General features: G+C 32.5%; 1 protein-coding gene across 1 annotated transcript; it reads right to left on the bottom strand.

Moving 5' to 3' along the window:
• Positions 1–12,531: 12,531 nt before the first annotated feature.
• On the bottom strand, positions 12,532–18,059 carry LOC145642364 (tropinone reductase homolog At5g06060-like). Its single transcript, XM_081693518.1, has 5 exons — positions 17,853–18,059; positions 17,506–17,713; positions 16,052–16,268; positions 15,850–15,956; positions 12,532–13,007 (listed from the first exon to the last, which is right to left on the bottom strand). Exons 1-5 carry the CDS (start codon positions 17,942–17,944, stop codon positions 12,819–12,821), a joined length of 813 nt encoding a protein of 270 aa, XP_081549644.1. The 5' UTR covers positions 17,945–18,059; the 3' UTR covers positions 12,532–12,818.

Below are 18,059 nucleotides of genomic sequence, written 5' to 3'. Positions count from 1 at the left end.
CAAGAAAAGTACATAATGAAAACATAATACATATCATAGTAATTGATGAATTATCTAAACATGATTATTCTCTCCAAAGATAAATTCACCACCAGCTTCACCATTGTCTATGTGGAAATCAGACACATCAAGGCTAATTCCAGGGACATTTTCTTCATTAACATAATTTGTTTCGGCATGTTTTTCTTTCCCTTTAATGGAAGTCTGGTATAGTTCTACCAGATGTTTGGCCGTACGACAAGTACGTCCCCAATGTCCAGTCATGCCACATCTATAACATGTGTCTTTTCCTTTTGTGGTGGCTTGATTTTTGTTTCCTTGTTGATGCCCCCTTTGAGTGTTGTTTCTAGGGGGAAATTGGCCTCTACCACGGCCATAACCACGTCCACGGCCACGTCCACGGAAATTTCCACGACCTCTGCCACGGTTATTATATTTTCCACGTCCACCTCTATGGGCAACATTTGTCTCGGGTGGATTTGAGCTTTCTACAGCATTTGTTTCATTGAATGCTTGAGACCCAGTTGGTCTTAGGTTGTGATTCTTCAACAGAAGATCATTATTCTTTTCAGCAACCAATAATGTAGAAATAAGCTCAGAATATTTTGCAAAACCTCTTTCACGGTATTGCTGTTGCAATACAATGTTGTTAGCATGGAATGTAGAGAGTGTTTTCTCTATCATTTGCACTTCAGTGACTGGTTGATCACAATATCTCAATATTGATACGATTTTATATAGTGATGAATTATAATCACTGACAGATTTAAAGTCCTGAAATCTCAGGTTTGTCCATTCAAACTGTGCTGAAGGAAGGAGTACCCTTTTGTGGTGGTCATACCTTCCTTTCAGGCTATCCCATAGTTCTTTGGGATTTTCCACCATTAAATACTCAGTTTTTAAACTGTTATGTAAATGATGCCTTAAGAGAACTATAGCTTTTGCTTTCTCTTGATCAGTAGGAACTTTAATTTGAGCAGGGGCATCTTTTTCGCTTCCTGGGATGGTAATTTCTTTGATTGTATGTTCCAATCCCTGAGCCTTTAAATTCATTTGGGCATCAACTGTCCATTCAAGATAATTATGTCCAGACAAGTCTAATACGTCAAATTGTCTTTTCATCAAGTCTCCCATTTTAACTACAATCAAATAGGTAATTATTATTAAGCCAATTAAGCAAGTGATAATTAAAGTAATCAAATTATAATCATAATAATAATCCATTTAAAACATATTTGCTTCTCCCCCTTGGGTTATTATTATGATTTACATAAAGTTAAGCTAAAATTAAACATGATAATTACTTTAGTTAAACAACGACAACAACAAATATAACAATAACAATGATAATAATAACAATAACAATAAATACTACTACTATTACTATATCACCGACAACAACAACAACAACAACAATAATAATAATAATATTAATGACATACATTAATGATAAGACAAAAGGAACATTTATTATAACAAAATGCACTTATAATCTACCTAGAAGACAAAAAAAAACTTGAAGTACTACGGAGATTACATGCATGAATTCCCTTTGTCGAAAAACCGAGCGCTACTTATGTAAAATGATGAAAATCATCATTGCCATTAATAAAACTACTAGGGCCATAATTAAAACTAAATATAGTTTTAATTTCCTTAAATCTTCTTCAAAGGTAAAGGGGTGTGGTGGTTGTCGGTTGTCGACGGGGAACATGGTGTGTGACCGGTGTAGATGGAGGAAGAAGAAGAGGAGATAATTTGGGTAAAGTTTAAGGGGGGGATAAGGTTTGTATGGTGAAATAAGGGGGTGTAATCCGCCTTTTATAGGGGGGTAAATTATCCGTTTCAGCTTTACACTACTGTAAAAATATCATACAATGTTCTAGTAGACTGGTAAAATAATCGTAATCAAACTATTAATATTTACAAACGTAAATAAGTATCACACTGGGATGCAAGCCGTAGTGGTCCGAGAACCCTAATCTATTCTTGAGGTCAAGGGTTCGAAAACTGAAAGAAACATAAAAGTGTGTAATCTAAAAATTAAATAAATATAAAGGCTGCATCATTTTTTTTCATTTTAGTAATTATGCACAAGTAAGTAAGTATAAACATGATTTGTGTGACCATGAAATTTACTTTATTAACATGCATACAACAAATATTTCCACATGCAAAAGTAATTATATATTACTTTCTATAACCATGCATGAGAGTTACTAAACTAAATATCATAAATAAGGTATGTATTGATATCCTCATTTTTATTAACATGGCTAATTATGTAGAGTAATTTTGTGGAGAAATATATTATGAGTTTCTGGTATAGAGGATCCCATATGGGCAACTATAGAGCATACTCCTCAAAATATATTTTGTGAAAGAAATTGAATCTTTGTAAAAATTGGATAATCGGTATAAGTATACCTGATTGAAGATGGTGCTGATAACGTGTTATGAAATATATAGAAATTAGAGGATTAAGAGAAGAAGGTAAAAAGAGAAGTATTACTACTTTTATATATTACTCTTGGTAATATTTTTTGTGTGTCATACAAGTGAAATTACATGGCTATTTATAGTAGTAAAAACCACTATTACATTGTGGGCTATAACCTTAGAGGGTGGCAATTAGGGTTGGCTACTACATTAAATGTAATGAAGAAATTGGAGTGTGGACATTCACACCTTGACTAAATTAATTAACTCTTAACATAAGCCATTTAATTAGAGGGTTTTTTATTAAAAAAATTTCATCCATCAAATATCTTTAGGGTAAGTTTATCCCCCAAACTGAGACTCTTAATTCAGACTCTACCATGTCAGCTTTCCACTAAGATTAAATTATTTTTTAATTATAAGACTCATACTAGACTTTCTCCACTTTTAATATATTATCCCAAGATTCACTCCAGATTCACTATTTATATATCTATTTCTTTTATAAAAATCAACAACTTTTTTTAGCTGATGAGTTGGCAGCTCTTTATTGGCCAACAAAAAAAAATTAGATTGTTTTTTGTAAATTTGTAGAGTCTTAAGATGAGTTTTAGAATCCAAAACTCATCTCAAGACTCCCCATAATCTTGCACCACTTTATTGCAAAAATTATATAGTCTTGTATGTGAGTCTTGAGTTAAGACTCTACTCAAGACTCACCAATAAACTCACCCTTATATTCCATTGTTAAATGCGACAATATTTACGTCATTAACTCTATAATTAACAAGTAATTAATTTTTTTTTTAATATTTGATGTAATTATTTCTAATGTAGTAATGTGCATATGAGTTGTGTAAAGAAGTGGTCTCTTTGTCTCTATTGTTTTAGGAAGGTAAATACGTAATAGATTTTATAATTAATTACGATCAAGACGATTCATCATTGTTTTCATAATTTACATAGGAATAACTTGGTTTCTTCAACTATTGAAAATGTTGAGGTTAGTCAAGTTCCCTTTAGAAGAACAATGGCCTTGTTTGGAAATTAAGGCGAATAGTTGATAAGAGTTGATTGCATTAACTTGTTTGACAACTAATTTATATTGGTTGTCGGCATAATAGTGTTTTGTAAAAAATATTTAATAAGTTTTAGCTATGTTTACGAAATTTGAAATTAGGGTTAGAATATGGCAATCGATTAAATTGGTGAAATGTAGCTTTGAATAACTTGAGGATAGAGTTGTTATTTGGTTATATTTTCACAAACATCTAACCTAAACCGACTCTTATTTCCAGTAACTTTTTTTGCAATTAATGGATCTCAATCAGCTAATTGTTCTTTATGTTGTTAAAGTCAATCCCGCTAATAGAGCAAATGAACTAACTTGCTGGCGAGTCGTTGTTACTACTCCGTAATTTACATACGTTTCAAATACTAAACTTTTTAAGTATTAACAAATGTGTATTTCGTCAAAAATCGCAAGTAATATGAGTTTGAGAGGAGTAAAACTCAAAAAAAAAGAAGGTTTTTGAAAATGAGCATAATCATGATTAGGTTTTCCAAATCTACAATATAATAAAGCAGAAGAGGAAAGAAAAAGGTGGAAGGGGGTGGGTAGAGGAAATAGATGGAAAATGTGAAGAGGCAACAGATGTTTAAAAAGAGGTGTCCTTCTCAAAGGCAAAGGGAAAAGGCAGAAATTCAGAAAACAAAAAAAATGTAAGGGGTGAATGATCTGAGTGGTAATGCATGGGACCACCAACAAAATACAAACGCCACATCTCATAAATCCAGAATATTAACTTTTTTTAATTTTCTTGGGGAGTCTTTGTTTCTTCAGCATTTTACTCTCTCCTTTCGACACCTGTCTCTTGCTTGACGTGGCTCTGAAGCCGCTTTTTTTGGATTTTGCTGCATTTGTATTTATTGCCTTATAGTCTTATACTCTGCTTCTACCCTTCCTTTTTTATGCTCCATTTTTAGATGATTTTATGAATATTGTGCTTTACAATACGAGTACCTTTTTTTTTTATTATTGAGGAGTGGGAATGACGGGTGACAAAAATTGTGGACACTAAAATCAGTGTCTATTCTAATTGACTGAACTGAACTTATTAGAACTGAACTAAATTGCATATTTTATGAGGAAAAAACTTAAGATAAGAATTGAATGGAACTTATTGGAGCCGAACTGAACTGGACTGAGCTGAACTGAACTGAAAAGAATATGCCCTTATTGTGTGTTCTACGCAGCTCATTTTCACTGATCTGAACTTATCTGTATTTATTAAACAATTTTTTTAAAGGGAAACCAAAAGCTTTAATTAAATTTATCTATACTCAACGGTAACTTGCTTTTTACTACGGAGTATTTGACAAAAGTGAAGATAACATGGCACATTTTTTCACTACGGGGGTGTATTTTTTTTTTTTTTTTTTGTTTTGACAAAAGATACTATTAAAGAAAAACAGAATTACAACCTAATACTAACTAAAACAAGAACACTCAACAACCTACACGCACTATGTACTATTACAGGAAGATCGAAGAGAACCAAACACTAATAGGGTCTTGCAACAAACCAATAATTGCGGAGCCCAAACAACCATAAAAACCGAACCACATCCAAAATGTGGACCAAGAAAAGCCAAATGAACCGAAGTAGTCGAGATGGACCAAACGAGCAGAACACTAACATTGAAGAGAACCCGAGCTGGCACTGAAAGCAAAGGGAACTCATGATGGAAATTGTTGGGAGACGAACGAACCCGAAGTATGCACCCTGTTGCTGAGGACCGGACCTGAAACACCATTCCACTCCTGGGGAACAAAAAACATAACTGCATCCTAGGAGTCTGGGAACAAAATCTATATAGTCATATACCTCAATGACTCTATGAGAAACCGTGCATCCAAATGCAGGTTCTCCTCTTGTAATTCTACCAACAGAGAATGCAAGAAAGTGGAGGACTTTGCTTAACCCAAACATTAAAGATGGGTAGCCTACTTCAAGATATTGATTAACAGCGATGACTGACTTTGTCATCACCCAAATTAACAAAGGGTTGATAGCAATTGACTAAATGCCCATATCATCCCACAAACGAGCAACAAGACCTGCAAACCAAACTCCTCCCTCAAAACCACCCTCCTCTTGCAAATTCCATATGCAGGAAACTCTATCCAATCGCGCAAATAACTTCCCCCCTTGGAGTACCGTATGCATGGTACTCCAGGAGTATGCTAGAAATTGCGCTTTTTTCAACTTTTTTTTTCCAACGCTTAAAATTTAAATAAAAGTATTACAAACTAACATGAGTTTGTATATACAAATACACTACGGGGGTGTATTTGTATATACATGGAAGGGGAAAATTGTTCGAGCCACGATAAAATATATTCTTAATTCTGTTTACTATTCCGTACTAATTCAAGAGACAATTGACAAATTATTCACTAACTTATTTAAATTTATGTGAATTAGTCTATACGAGTATCAACATTTAGAGATGACTTTTGCATTATTTTAGTATTTATTTTTATGCCAATCAATAAGTTTATGTTGAACCATTTCAATGTTCTACCTAAATATTACCTTATGACTATGTGTTACGCCCCTACTCTCCACGTAAAAGGTATACATAATTTAATACAGTAAGCATGTCAAAAATAAAAAATAAAATTATGCATATTTATTGGAACATATATAAGGTTCGTTTACTTTAACGATTACTAAATATATGGTCTTTGCCGTCCATAATAAAGTAAATGCTTTCTCTAATTTGGCTTTTTCATGCAAATGGCGCTGACTGATGTTTAATTACATTAATTAAACATCTAATGTTTCACTGTCACCTTCCCATATTTTGTTAATTAAAGAGGGTACTATATGCTAATGTCAGAGTTGGCTAACCTATGCTACTTATAAATTTAATTATGGTTTGATTAGTTATTTAGTCGTTAATATAATAAGGTTGATCCAATCTAATTTAGACACTCCAATAACAATCATCCTCTACTTTTTTACTTTTTTTTTTTTTTTAATTTATTAATTTTTGCCTTTAATGGGAATCAACCTCTATTATGAAAATATGGTATGAAAAATTACTACTCTGGGAATTTTAAATTGAAAAAAAAAAAGAGAACGTAAACTTCGCAACTGTGTACCTGTATCTTTGTACGTGTCTTCTAAGAAGTAGTCATCCTAAATTTATTTAACATTATTCATGTTAATTAAATTGCTGACATGTGTATAATTTTCAATTTAATTATTAGGATTAGAATATTTATTTGATGAGTTTAAAATCACGAGATTTAAAGAAAAGATTATACCATTCATGTGACTCAGCTCCCACTAGTTGTATCATAATTCACTCCAATAAATTAATAATTTTAATTTGGACCAATATAATTTTATTCCATTACTTTTTATTAAGTGTTTAAGTTTGATTGGTATATATGTAATAGTTTAAGTTTGATCGGTATACATGTAATACATAAATATAGAATTTTTTAACTAATTAACAATGTTTTTAATTAACATTAACAATAAACTACTCAAAAACTATAATCGACATAATACGTATAAATCACTAACATTGTTAAAAATCTATTGTTATTCATAAATATTACTACAGTCAAAGTGAAACACTCAAACGGTATTAAAAGGTGTGCATAATATAGAGTACTCTGTATGTATAATATACAAGTATATATGACGGATTGTATTTTTGGAGGTGAATTAATAAAACCGTAGAATATTGCTGAACTAGATTCTTGGGATATAAGGAGTATTACATTACTTTATTATTGGGATATCATATTATTACGTTGGCTACATGTAAAAATCAAGAAATGAGTGGTTAAGAATGCATTAAATTGCATGCATGGATTAATTATATATATATATATGGATTACATGTCGCTTGAGAAAGGGCGGCATTTTCAATTTCACAGCAAATAATCAACCAAGAGTCACCAAGACTCACCACGTACTACGAGTATAAGATTTTTTTTTTTTTTTTTTTGGCAGCGTCATATAATATGTTTAGTCATATATTCAAATTCTCATATTCTACAACGGAGTAGTATTCTCATAATTCCCATAAGTAATTAATTAAACAATAACCCGTTTGTTATAAATAAACAATCTTATTAGATTATACGGAGTATAATCTATAGAGGCATCGCTTTCTTAAACTTATTTAGTAAACTTATTGTTAATTCATCATGTAAGAAGGAAAGCCTTGGACAATGTAAAAGAGAAGATACATCATATGAGATATTTGATTTTAAAATTACTTATATATATTGGTCCAGTCTCCGGCTCTGTGAATTCATTTTTCTAGGCGTCGGTTCGGTTCGGTCCAAAATCCTATAAAACCCAATTGTGGACCGGACCGATTCTTTGATTTAAAATATGCATGAAACCTTACATAATGTTAAAAATAATTAAATTATCTTTAATATGGATGAGCAAAAGTTGTAACTTGATTTATAATGAAGGTTGTTAATAATAAATTATGAGACGAATCTAACAAGTTATATTTGACTAAATAATACAAAGTGGTATGCGCTAGTGAAAAAGACCCTGCTTGGGAGAAAGCTGAAGCTGATTTTGACTAGCTGATTTTATTAACTGATTTGACTAACTTATTGTATTAACTGATTATATAAAAGTGTTTGGTAAATAGCTGATAGCTTTAAGGTGATTGAGTATGTGAAATGACCAATAAGCTAATTTTGGGGTAGGTAGTTTTGATAGAATTTTAAATTAAATGAGGTTATAAGTGTCATTTCACAATAATTAATGAATAAGCTAATTGAAAAAACTCCTTTAATTGAAAAAGCTTCTAAAATGAGCTTTTTCAAAAAGAGCTTATTTAGTGGAATAAGCTCTTTTAATAAGCTTACTACCAAACACTTGTATTAGCTTGTTTGACTAGTCAATTAGCTAAAGTTAATCAAATAAGCTAATATACCCCCAATAAGCTTACTACCAAGCATGGCCAAAATAAGGTCGAAATTAAATTAGGTGAAATAAAACTTTAATAAAATGAAAACAAAATATCATGTTTTTTGTTTTTTTGAAGAATGAAAAAAAAAAAAAAAAAAAAAAGGAAAGTGTAACAGTAAAATTAGGAAAAGTTGATGATCATGTTGCATATAGAGTAAAGTTGCAATTGCTATTTGAGTATGTTGCTTGGAAACGCCGGAATAAAAAAAGTCCGAAGATAGATTGACCTAAAAGGAAAGGGCGAGTTGTAAAGTGACACGTGTAGGGTCATTTTTAGAGAGAATTGGGAACAATTGTGGGACCCAAAGGAAGATCACACGAATCCTAAAACAGACCTAACATGAAACCTACATTTTCCACTTATACTTTGCCACGTATTTTTTCTATAAGCTGGCAACTGTCAACCATTATTTATCAACCTTAACGCCTCCCACTGCCACGTGACGACTGTCCAAATTTTTAATTCTATTTGTGGTAAATCACTCTTTTTTTTACTGATGGTTTTTTTTTTTGAAACAAAGCTGCGAATTCTCATTAAAGGAGGTCGATTTCCGTCAAAGTTATCAAGCTTTGGAGGAAAGGACCAAGAGAAACACGTCCATTACATTCCCTAGTATCCCATCGTGCAACACTATGAAGTAGGGTATTACCCGCACGCTTAACAATTCATGGAGTGTTTAATTTGTACACAATATTCCGTTTTTTAGTTTCTTATACATTATATGGCTATGCTTAGTATTTTTAAAGACAAGAGACGACGAAGAATTGTTTTATTGACACAATACAATCAAAATAATTCAGGTTAGTGGATTATTCATATACTCCGTATTTGTTTAGGAAAACTCAAAGGAAGGAAAACATTCAAGAGATCCTTAGTTACTCACCCCTAAAAGTATAAAATATAAAAGTACTTTTATAAAATACGAGCAGGTTTTAGGATTTTAGGATATAAAATCATGATGTCAAACACTCGTATATCAAGTTAGATATAGTAGAAAGTATTAAACTTTAATTATACATTTAACAACACTAATTGGCTTAATGATTTGTCAAAGTTATATTTTAATTATGAAGTAGCTAAAATTGTACTCTCCTTGAATCAAGGAATTTTTAGTTAACTAACTACTGACATTTGAGTTAGATCTTACATTCTTCCTTCAAAAAAAAAAAAAAAAAAAAAAAAGTTAGATCTTACATTCTTATGACTCTATGTGGCAGTATGTGCTATTAATCCTATCATTAGTACTTCCTAATAATAAAAAGTAGCATGCATGCAGTAATTGACAAAATATGTTTAAATGGCACCCAATGTCTTTGCAGTTGATTATTTAGCAACACACATGAAATTACGTACCAAATATATTTTTTGTTGCATTTTATTAGGAATAGGATATTCCATTCCCTAAGAAATTATTTGTTGCAACAAGAAATACTTCGTATAATGTACTGTACTAATTACACTAAAGTAAAAATTGTAAAATGATCTCATCCACACAAAAAAATAAGTAAAATGACAGTAATTAGTTAATTACTGTACAAAGGAATGAATAAATAAATGGGCCTTGGAAACACTGGAATGAGCAGGGCCCACTGGCTTTAGGGCACAAAAGTAATGTTGCATCGTGTCTGATTTGATGCTGTCCCGTTTCTATTCTCTTATGAAACGTTTCCTTTTAAGGTGTTGTGTCAAGTTTTTCTAAGGCTGGCCCACTTTTATAGGGAGTAGGAATATAAAGTAATTCAGAGTAAAAGTATTGCTAATTTGCTATTGTGGTTTACCTGATCATTCAACAAATTCTGAATTTTTTCAACTCCCTATTAATTTTGGTTTAGAAATATGGAGTACAGAATTGCAGTGAGTATTTAAATTGATTTATTTATCCATTATCACGTTTGGTAGTGTACAACTTTAACCTTCAATTAGTTGATTTATCTATAAGTAAAAATTATAATAATACAGAGTACAATACTATTGAACATGACGATTCTAATAGGATTTCATAAATACGGAGTATATTTTTTCTTTACATATAACTCACAAAAAATCATTAAAGATAAAATCGTAAATAGTGTAAAAGTCAAATTGAATCTTTAAAAAAAACACTGAGATAATACAATTTAGGTTAAAATATTTTATTTTAAATATTAATAAAAAAATTGTGACAACCTAAAATAAAAACGTGGTTCCATTTACTAGTATAATTGTCTTTTTCGGATGAAATTAGCGACATTTTAGTGCTTTTTAGTATTTTGTATTACAAATTTTTTGTTCGTAAGTTGTCGAAGGAGTCGATTACTTGTGTCTTTCTTAGTCATAAAATGACTCAATAAGGCAAGACTATGAATCATGAAATCACACTCTTGCCTTAACCGCACACAACAATGTGGAATTAAGATTAAATTAAAGCTTCAGCAGAAGAGCCACACCATTTTATAATATATAGTCTTCAATTTAATTATTCTATACAAGTCTATCAACAATACTGCACATCAAAGACAATGTAATGTGTCGTAAATTAAGTAAACTCAATAGATCCTTAGTCTAACTTTTGATGAACCAATCCCTAGAAAATAGATCTTTGTTACTAGAATTTGTTATGTACACCCGGATGTACCATACATCCGGATCATTTGCTCATTTAAAGAGTTAAATGATCCCGGATGTACGGAACACCCGGATGTACGTAATAGGCTCTTCTGTGTTTCCCTTGTCAAATTAATGTTAATTAAAGTCTTGGATTATGTTTCTTTTACTGACTTTTTTTTAACAAAATAAAACCCTCTCTAGGCTCTCTTATAGAGAACATAAAAATTTGATGATTTAAAGAAACCTTATTGAAAATTATACACGAGAAGTTGGGTTGGTGCGGTGCATACAACAGCTAGTTGTTGGACATATTGTGACTACATTAAGATTTGTAACCACGTGTCACGCTGATGATTATAATATAATTATAAAAACGATTAATAATGCTAATGTAAATACTAAGGGCTATGTATAGCATACAAATTCTTAAATGGACCTGGTTCACACTAATTTATTGTGGACCACTAACATAAGAGAAACTATGGTTGTTTTATTAATATAAAAAGAGAATCTATAATAATAAAAAATGTCACGATGTTGAAATAAAAGTCATTTTGGTAATATATAGGCTATAAGAGGTTAATTTTTTTGATGAAATATTTTATATACTCGTCAATGTGAATAATAAAGGTCACTATGTTAATATTAGGGTCATAACGTTGTATTTTAAATTCACAATACCATTAAACATTATACAAGTTTTAATAAAGGTTACTATGTTGAAAATAAGGTTACTATGTCCAAAATAAGGGTAATTATGTTCAATATAATGTCAGTTGCGTGTGTATAAACCTCGGGTCAACAATAATATTGTGGACCAGGTCCACGCAAGTTTTTCTGTGTATAGCATTACCCTACTAAAAGGAAAATGCTATACATAGCCCTTAGGGCTACATATAAGCATTAAAAATACTCTTGAAAACTGTTTAAATTTAGAAAAACATGACAAATTCATACTAATTACACTGATCTACGCGTGTTTTTGTCATGAATTCCTAATTTTATACAATTTCCAAGAGTGTTTTTAATGCTTATATATAGCCCTAAGGGCGATGTATAGCATTACCCATATTAAAATATAAAATAAGAAAATAATACTACTAATAAGGTGGCAAAATTAATAATATTAAATAACAAATAAAATTGACGATTAAGTGAAAAAAAAAATAAAAAAATTGACGATTTAAAAATTAAAATGTTAGAAAGTTAGATATTAGGCTCACCTCAATGAAAAAAAAATAAAAAAAATATAAAACACAGATATTTAATCAAACATCACAGGTAATGAGGTCCAAGATGATGACGCACATTAATTACTAATATAATTGATGAACACGTGGCTTTTCCTTTTTTATTTAAATAAAAAAACTTAAATTAATTTTGATGAGAATAGATTTGTCTAACATGAGTATTATTTGATGTTGGACCAAACTAAGGCCCAAGGGACCAAATCATCAATAATATATATTCTGAAAAAGAAGAGAGTAAAAAGAAACGAAACGTTTTATTGTAAAAACCGGACATTGGTATCAATCAAATGAGATATGGCATCATATGAATGATATAATGCACACATTACTTTTCACTCCATACGTCTCCAAACATTTATTCCAAAAGCAAATTATTGATAATGCGGGTGTAGATTACTACTCCCTAGCTTATGGTTTGATCTAAGTAGTCACGAGCGAAATCAGCAACCAACACCTTACACGGTTAAATAGAAGTACCTAGTTCACTAGAAGGCGTTGAGACTGATGAGGATGAACTAATAACTAGAAAAGCCCGGAGTTAAAACTATTAACGGTCATTCCACCATCTACACAAATAATTTGACCTGTGATGTAAGAAGCAGCAGGAAGGCAGAGAAATGCCACAATTGATGATACCTCCTCTGGTTCTCCTACGCGGCCAAGAGGTGTGCGTGAAATGGTTTTCTCTAAGAAGCTCTTGTCAGCAAGCAACTGAAATTAAAACCAAACAAAGAAAATTTAAGCAAGGTTACCTCAGCATTGGAGGCGCCTAGATAAGTTGTATATTACGTAAAAGAAAATAGAACCAAATTCAATGTACATATGATAAAGAGGAGAAATAAAAGATACCCAGCCTTTCTCAAAGTCCTGTATTTTACTACACCAATTTTGACATTTATCTTTTATTTTTATCATAAATCTTATACAATCGTATAATGTAGATGTTGGGATAAGATGCATTTTCATATTGAAACATAGTATTACAGGTTGTGGAAAAAAATAAAAAGGATTCATATTTCAATTAAAAGAAATGATCTAGAACTAAAGCACATATGTTGAACATGAGTCAGCATGATAGGAAGTTTGAGTAGGGTAGTTATTTGGATAACTCTCAAGCCTGTTATAGTGTTACTAGTTATAACATTGGTCCCAAAAGAGTAGGAGAGAAATGTCAAAGATGGTAAGATAAAGTGGAAGAAGCAAAAAAGGGTCACAGTGGGTCAAAAGACACCGAGACAAATCAGACAACAACATTGGAAGGTTACATACAAGGATCTATAAACCTTAACTATATAGCTCGTTATTGCGCACCCCCCCCCCCCCCCCCTCTTTTTCTGAGGGCAGGGGATGCCACCAGGCCGGGGACTTGATGCCGTAACCCAAACCCTCCCTCAATTGGTGAGCACAATAGAGCATGTGATTCATTTAATTGATGGAGGATTGGCTACCATTTTGTTAACTCTAGCAGATCAGGTGGTTGGTTCATTATGGAGGATTACATGGTTATTCTAAATACTTGAAAAAATACTAACCATCAGCATCATGGGCCAAGCTCCACTAACTTACATTCAATAATGATGCTACTTTTCCAACAAGAAAAAAATAGATAAGGATCACCTTAGTCCTTAGATCTGTAAAAGTCCTATAGTCTTCTTTAAGGGTGGGATTGGGGTTTCAAGGGGTTATGAATCTCACTGAATTTACCTCGACAATGACCACCTATTTGGCATGTGGAGCTGGGAATGATTTAGTAAAGAAACCATTTTTTAATATATATTTCCATACATGTATTGTACGGAGTAAGAGTAAGAGTAGTAGTGGAGTTGAAAGTGGGAATGAAAGGGAAGACTCACAATTTCACTGAAAAAGCGAGCAGTGACAGAAACTCAGCAATACTTGCAGTCATCAAATCAATTCAAGCTATGCAGCTTCAAGGAAATTCATCACTCCTATATTCCTACTAACCTACTGTTTAGTGAGAGTTTTGCATTCTCAAATATTCCTTAATGCATTTCCTTTGCAAATAAATAAGATAAAGAGGGAGAGACATTTAGAAATCTTTAAGTTTTAGAAAAATGAAGAGTGCCTGATGGTCTAAATAGTGAACTTATTCATCTTTGTGTGAGTCAGGAACTTGCGCTCCTAGTATACTTATTCATCTTTGGTGGTACTAACACAAGGATTATTACACTAGTTAATCTCAGAAATGAGAAAAAGCAGGTTCTCATAAAACCACCAAGACATGAACAACATAAGCAATAGAAGTTGTACATCATAAATATATGTTCTAGCAATGCGTACTGCAGAATTCAAAAAAATTGATCCAAAGTACCATGCATATTTTATATTCCTCCCAAACCATAGCTAACCATCTACAAGTCTCAAAAGAAGGCAATGTAGAGTAAATTATGCCCAGTAATGGTCGGTTGAGAAAAAAGATCCAATTTTTTTTTACATAGGGCGTGTTCGGCAAAATATAGCTGTGAAGGTAGATGTAGCTGTGGAGGTAGCTGTTAGCTGTCAACAAGCTGTTAGCTGTGAAGATAAATAATTTAGATATGAGTGTTCGGTAAAGTAGTGGTTGACTAGCTGTTACATATAAAAATCAATTTTTTATTTTTAAAACTATAGATTAAATTTTCAACGGCTACTTGAAAAGCTACCTCTAATTTCAAAAGCTAATGTTTCTAACTTTTCACAAAATCTACCTCCACCACTAAAAGCTACCCTAACCACTACTTTGCCAAACACTCACATTTCTTGTTGAGTAGTGGTTTGACTTGGTCAAACCACTAAAAGCTACCTAAAAGCTACTCAAAAGCTAACGCCGAACACGCCCATAAGCAACCGGATAAAAATTTGCCACCTTGGGGAAAGACAGATGATTTCATCTTCGTAAAAATATAGTACGCATCCCCCCCCCCCCCCCCCCACCCCCAACACCAACACCCTCTCTTCAAAATAGTAGCATCATGTAAATGAAAGTGCTTCCATCTAAGTGGAATAAGAATTTAAACAAATAAAATTACTCTCCATCCAACAATATTGTGTACCCTTGTCTTTGGGGCAGAGGTTAAAAATAGTGGATATAGAGATATAAATAAGGGACAAACCAATGAAGGCAAGAGTGCAAAATAATATGGGGCGGGGGGGAAGGAATAGATTAGTGCTCATAGGAGTATTAGCAATATATTCTGTACAGCCCATACTTTTTTCCAAAAATGGTAGAAACACAGAGGATACATCAGTGTTCAGCTACCCTTCCCTTTTAAAATGAAAGTCTCTCATCTGTGATTTGTTCCTAAATTAAGATTTAAGAATATGGCACATTAGGACATTGTCAAAGGCTGATCATCAGAACTTCAAAGCATAGTATTTTAGCAACTGACTGAGTGTTCTTTCCCTGAGCTGTATATTACGACTCTCATTGGTTTCATATCTATCCTTAACATGGAATATGTACTGAAAGGTGAAACAAGAAACACTTTTGATTAACTGGCAAAGACTTGCAAGTAGAAGCTTTGTAGAATATGAATATATAGAAGGGCCTTACATGCTCTACAAGTGAGGTTCTGGTATACCAAGGTGCAACAGTATTGGTCCTAATATTGTCTTTTGCCCATTCACATGCCAGGTTTTTGGTCAGCTGATTAATTGCAGCTGAAAATGAGAAACAGGATATAGCTATCAAGAATCTTCATTATTTCAGATGAACAGAAGGCGAGAAAAAGAGCCTTTAGTAAGTAGTAACGCACCTTTAGTAGCCGCATAAACAGTACCAGTACCTATAGATGTAACTCCTGCAACAGATGATATGAAGACAATGCTTCCAGCTCCAGAATCTTTTAAAAGAGGGTGTGCAAGCTGACAGAGATGATAAGCAGATTCCAAATTGGTGGTCATTAATGTTGCATAATCTTCAGCAGAGACCTCAGTAGTTGCTTGTCTTTTATTTGTACCGACATTATTTACCTGGAAGCAAAGAAAATATTACCAAGATAGCACATGACAGTTTCTCAATACCTTAAAAAACCCACAAGCATTTTTAAAAAAAAAAAAAAATGTAGGGACTTCCCAGTTCCAATTGTACAGAGCAGGAGACAGATCTGATTGCAATGCCTGAATGTAGAGCCTTCAAACATATTAAAGCCAGCAGAAAGACTAAGACTATCTCTTTGAGGACTTGGTACTAATGTAGATGGTGGCACTATTGGCATATACCTTATAACATGCACGCACAAATGATGACAAGGAAAGGCATATAAGAACAACCAGCAGCCCAGTGCGCTTGTAGAGTTGTAGATACCAAGGGGAAAAAAAAACACATCATACTGCATAAGAGATACTTCACACATAAAAATCAATCGATTAATCTACTGCTTCAAGGGAAAATAAGTTTGGTAGTCGAAAGGCTCTTCAACTGGAAGATTTTCTTTCAATGTCCAACAAATCGCTGAATGTATTTTGAAGGTAAGGCAGTGCCATGTTGCTTGGGTAAGGGACAAGAATCAATAAGGGTGTGCAGTCCAACTCATACAGGGCTTGGACTTATCTAAATCCAGGGATTTCTATAAACACAATGGGATGTAAACCTTTGCAAGTCTTCTGTTAACATCTTGGCAAGTCAGTTAGCTAAGTGTGAAACCAAAAGGTAAAATGCTAAATTACTAAGCTGAAGTATCTATACACCTTCAAGAGTGTAAAGTATAGATGGAGAAGTATATATACAGCTCCATTCATTATTGTTGCAATTTCAATTTATAATTCTACAGCATTGACATGTTTATTTTTCTATATCCATAATTTGACACCTAAGTAGGTTTGACTAATCCGAATATAAATGGAGAAGTATATATATTGTCACGTTTGTGCATGAAGAATCATCACAATATAGCTGAAGACTATAGTCAAAACACTATCAAGAATAAGATTATAAGAGTATCTCAAAGAACCCATCCTCTCCTAACCATTCCAATAAACTTCATGATCATGAAAAACAATTAACCTAAAATTCAATGACACCAAAACTTATCATTTCAATTCAAATATTCAATACACGTCAAAGATACGATTCTTGTAACAAGATGTAATATTTGTTCCAATTGATCAAACCCCACATAAGAAATCATTTAAAAAAAATAAAAAAATCTGCAAATTCTCAAAAAATCCGGTAAAAAACATAATTTCAAGCGAAAAATAAAGATCTTACAAGAATGTTGAGTTTTCCATTGAAAATGGAAGAAACATCTTGCATGAGTTTCTGTCGTTGTTCCCGAGAAGAAACATCACAAACAGAACCACTCACTTCAAAACCTTTCACCTTCCATTCATCCAAACACTTGTTTAATTCCTCTTCATTTCTTGAACAAAGATGAATTTTTGCTCCAAAACCACCTAATTCTTCAACCACTGCATTCCTATAAACCAGAATCCCAGATATAAATTCACATTGAAACCTTAAATTATAGAATACCCAGAAAAATTAATCATAAACCCAGAAAATTAAACACAGAAAAGTTGATACATTTAACATTTAGAAGAGAGAAAGAGAGAGACCCAATTCCACGAGTGCCGCCAGTGACAAGAGCAGTCATTCCAGAGAGAGACCATCGTTGAGAAGTAGTGCCACTATATTGTGGTTTTGCCATTTTGTTCTTCAATTTTTTATGATTTTGGATATCTTATTTGATTAAACGATGAAAAGGGACTTTAATTCATGAGCCAACTTTGGTTTAGAATAAGTAAATCCGATGATTAGCAGTC

Source organism: Chenopodium album, chromosome 8 (genome assembly GCF_948465745.1).
Source record: "Chenopodium album chromosome 8, dcCheAlbu1.1, whole genome shotgun sequence".
In the NCBI taxonomy this organism is placed as follows: Eukaryota; Viridiplantae; Streptophyta; class Magnoliopsida; order Caryophyllales; family Amaranthaceae; genus Chenopodium; species Chenopodium album.
Note: the sequence above shows the minus strand (reverse complement) of the source record. Positions and strands in the feature narration are given on the sequence as shown.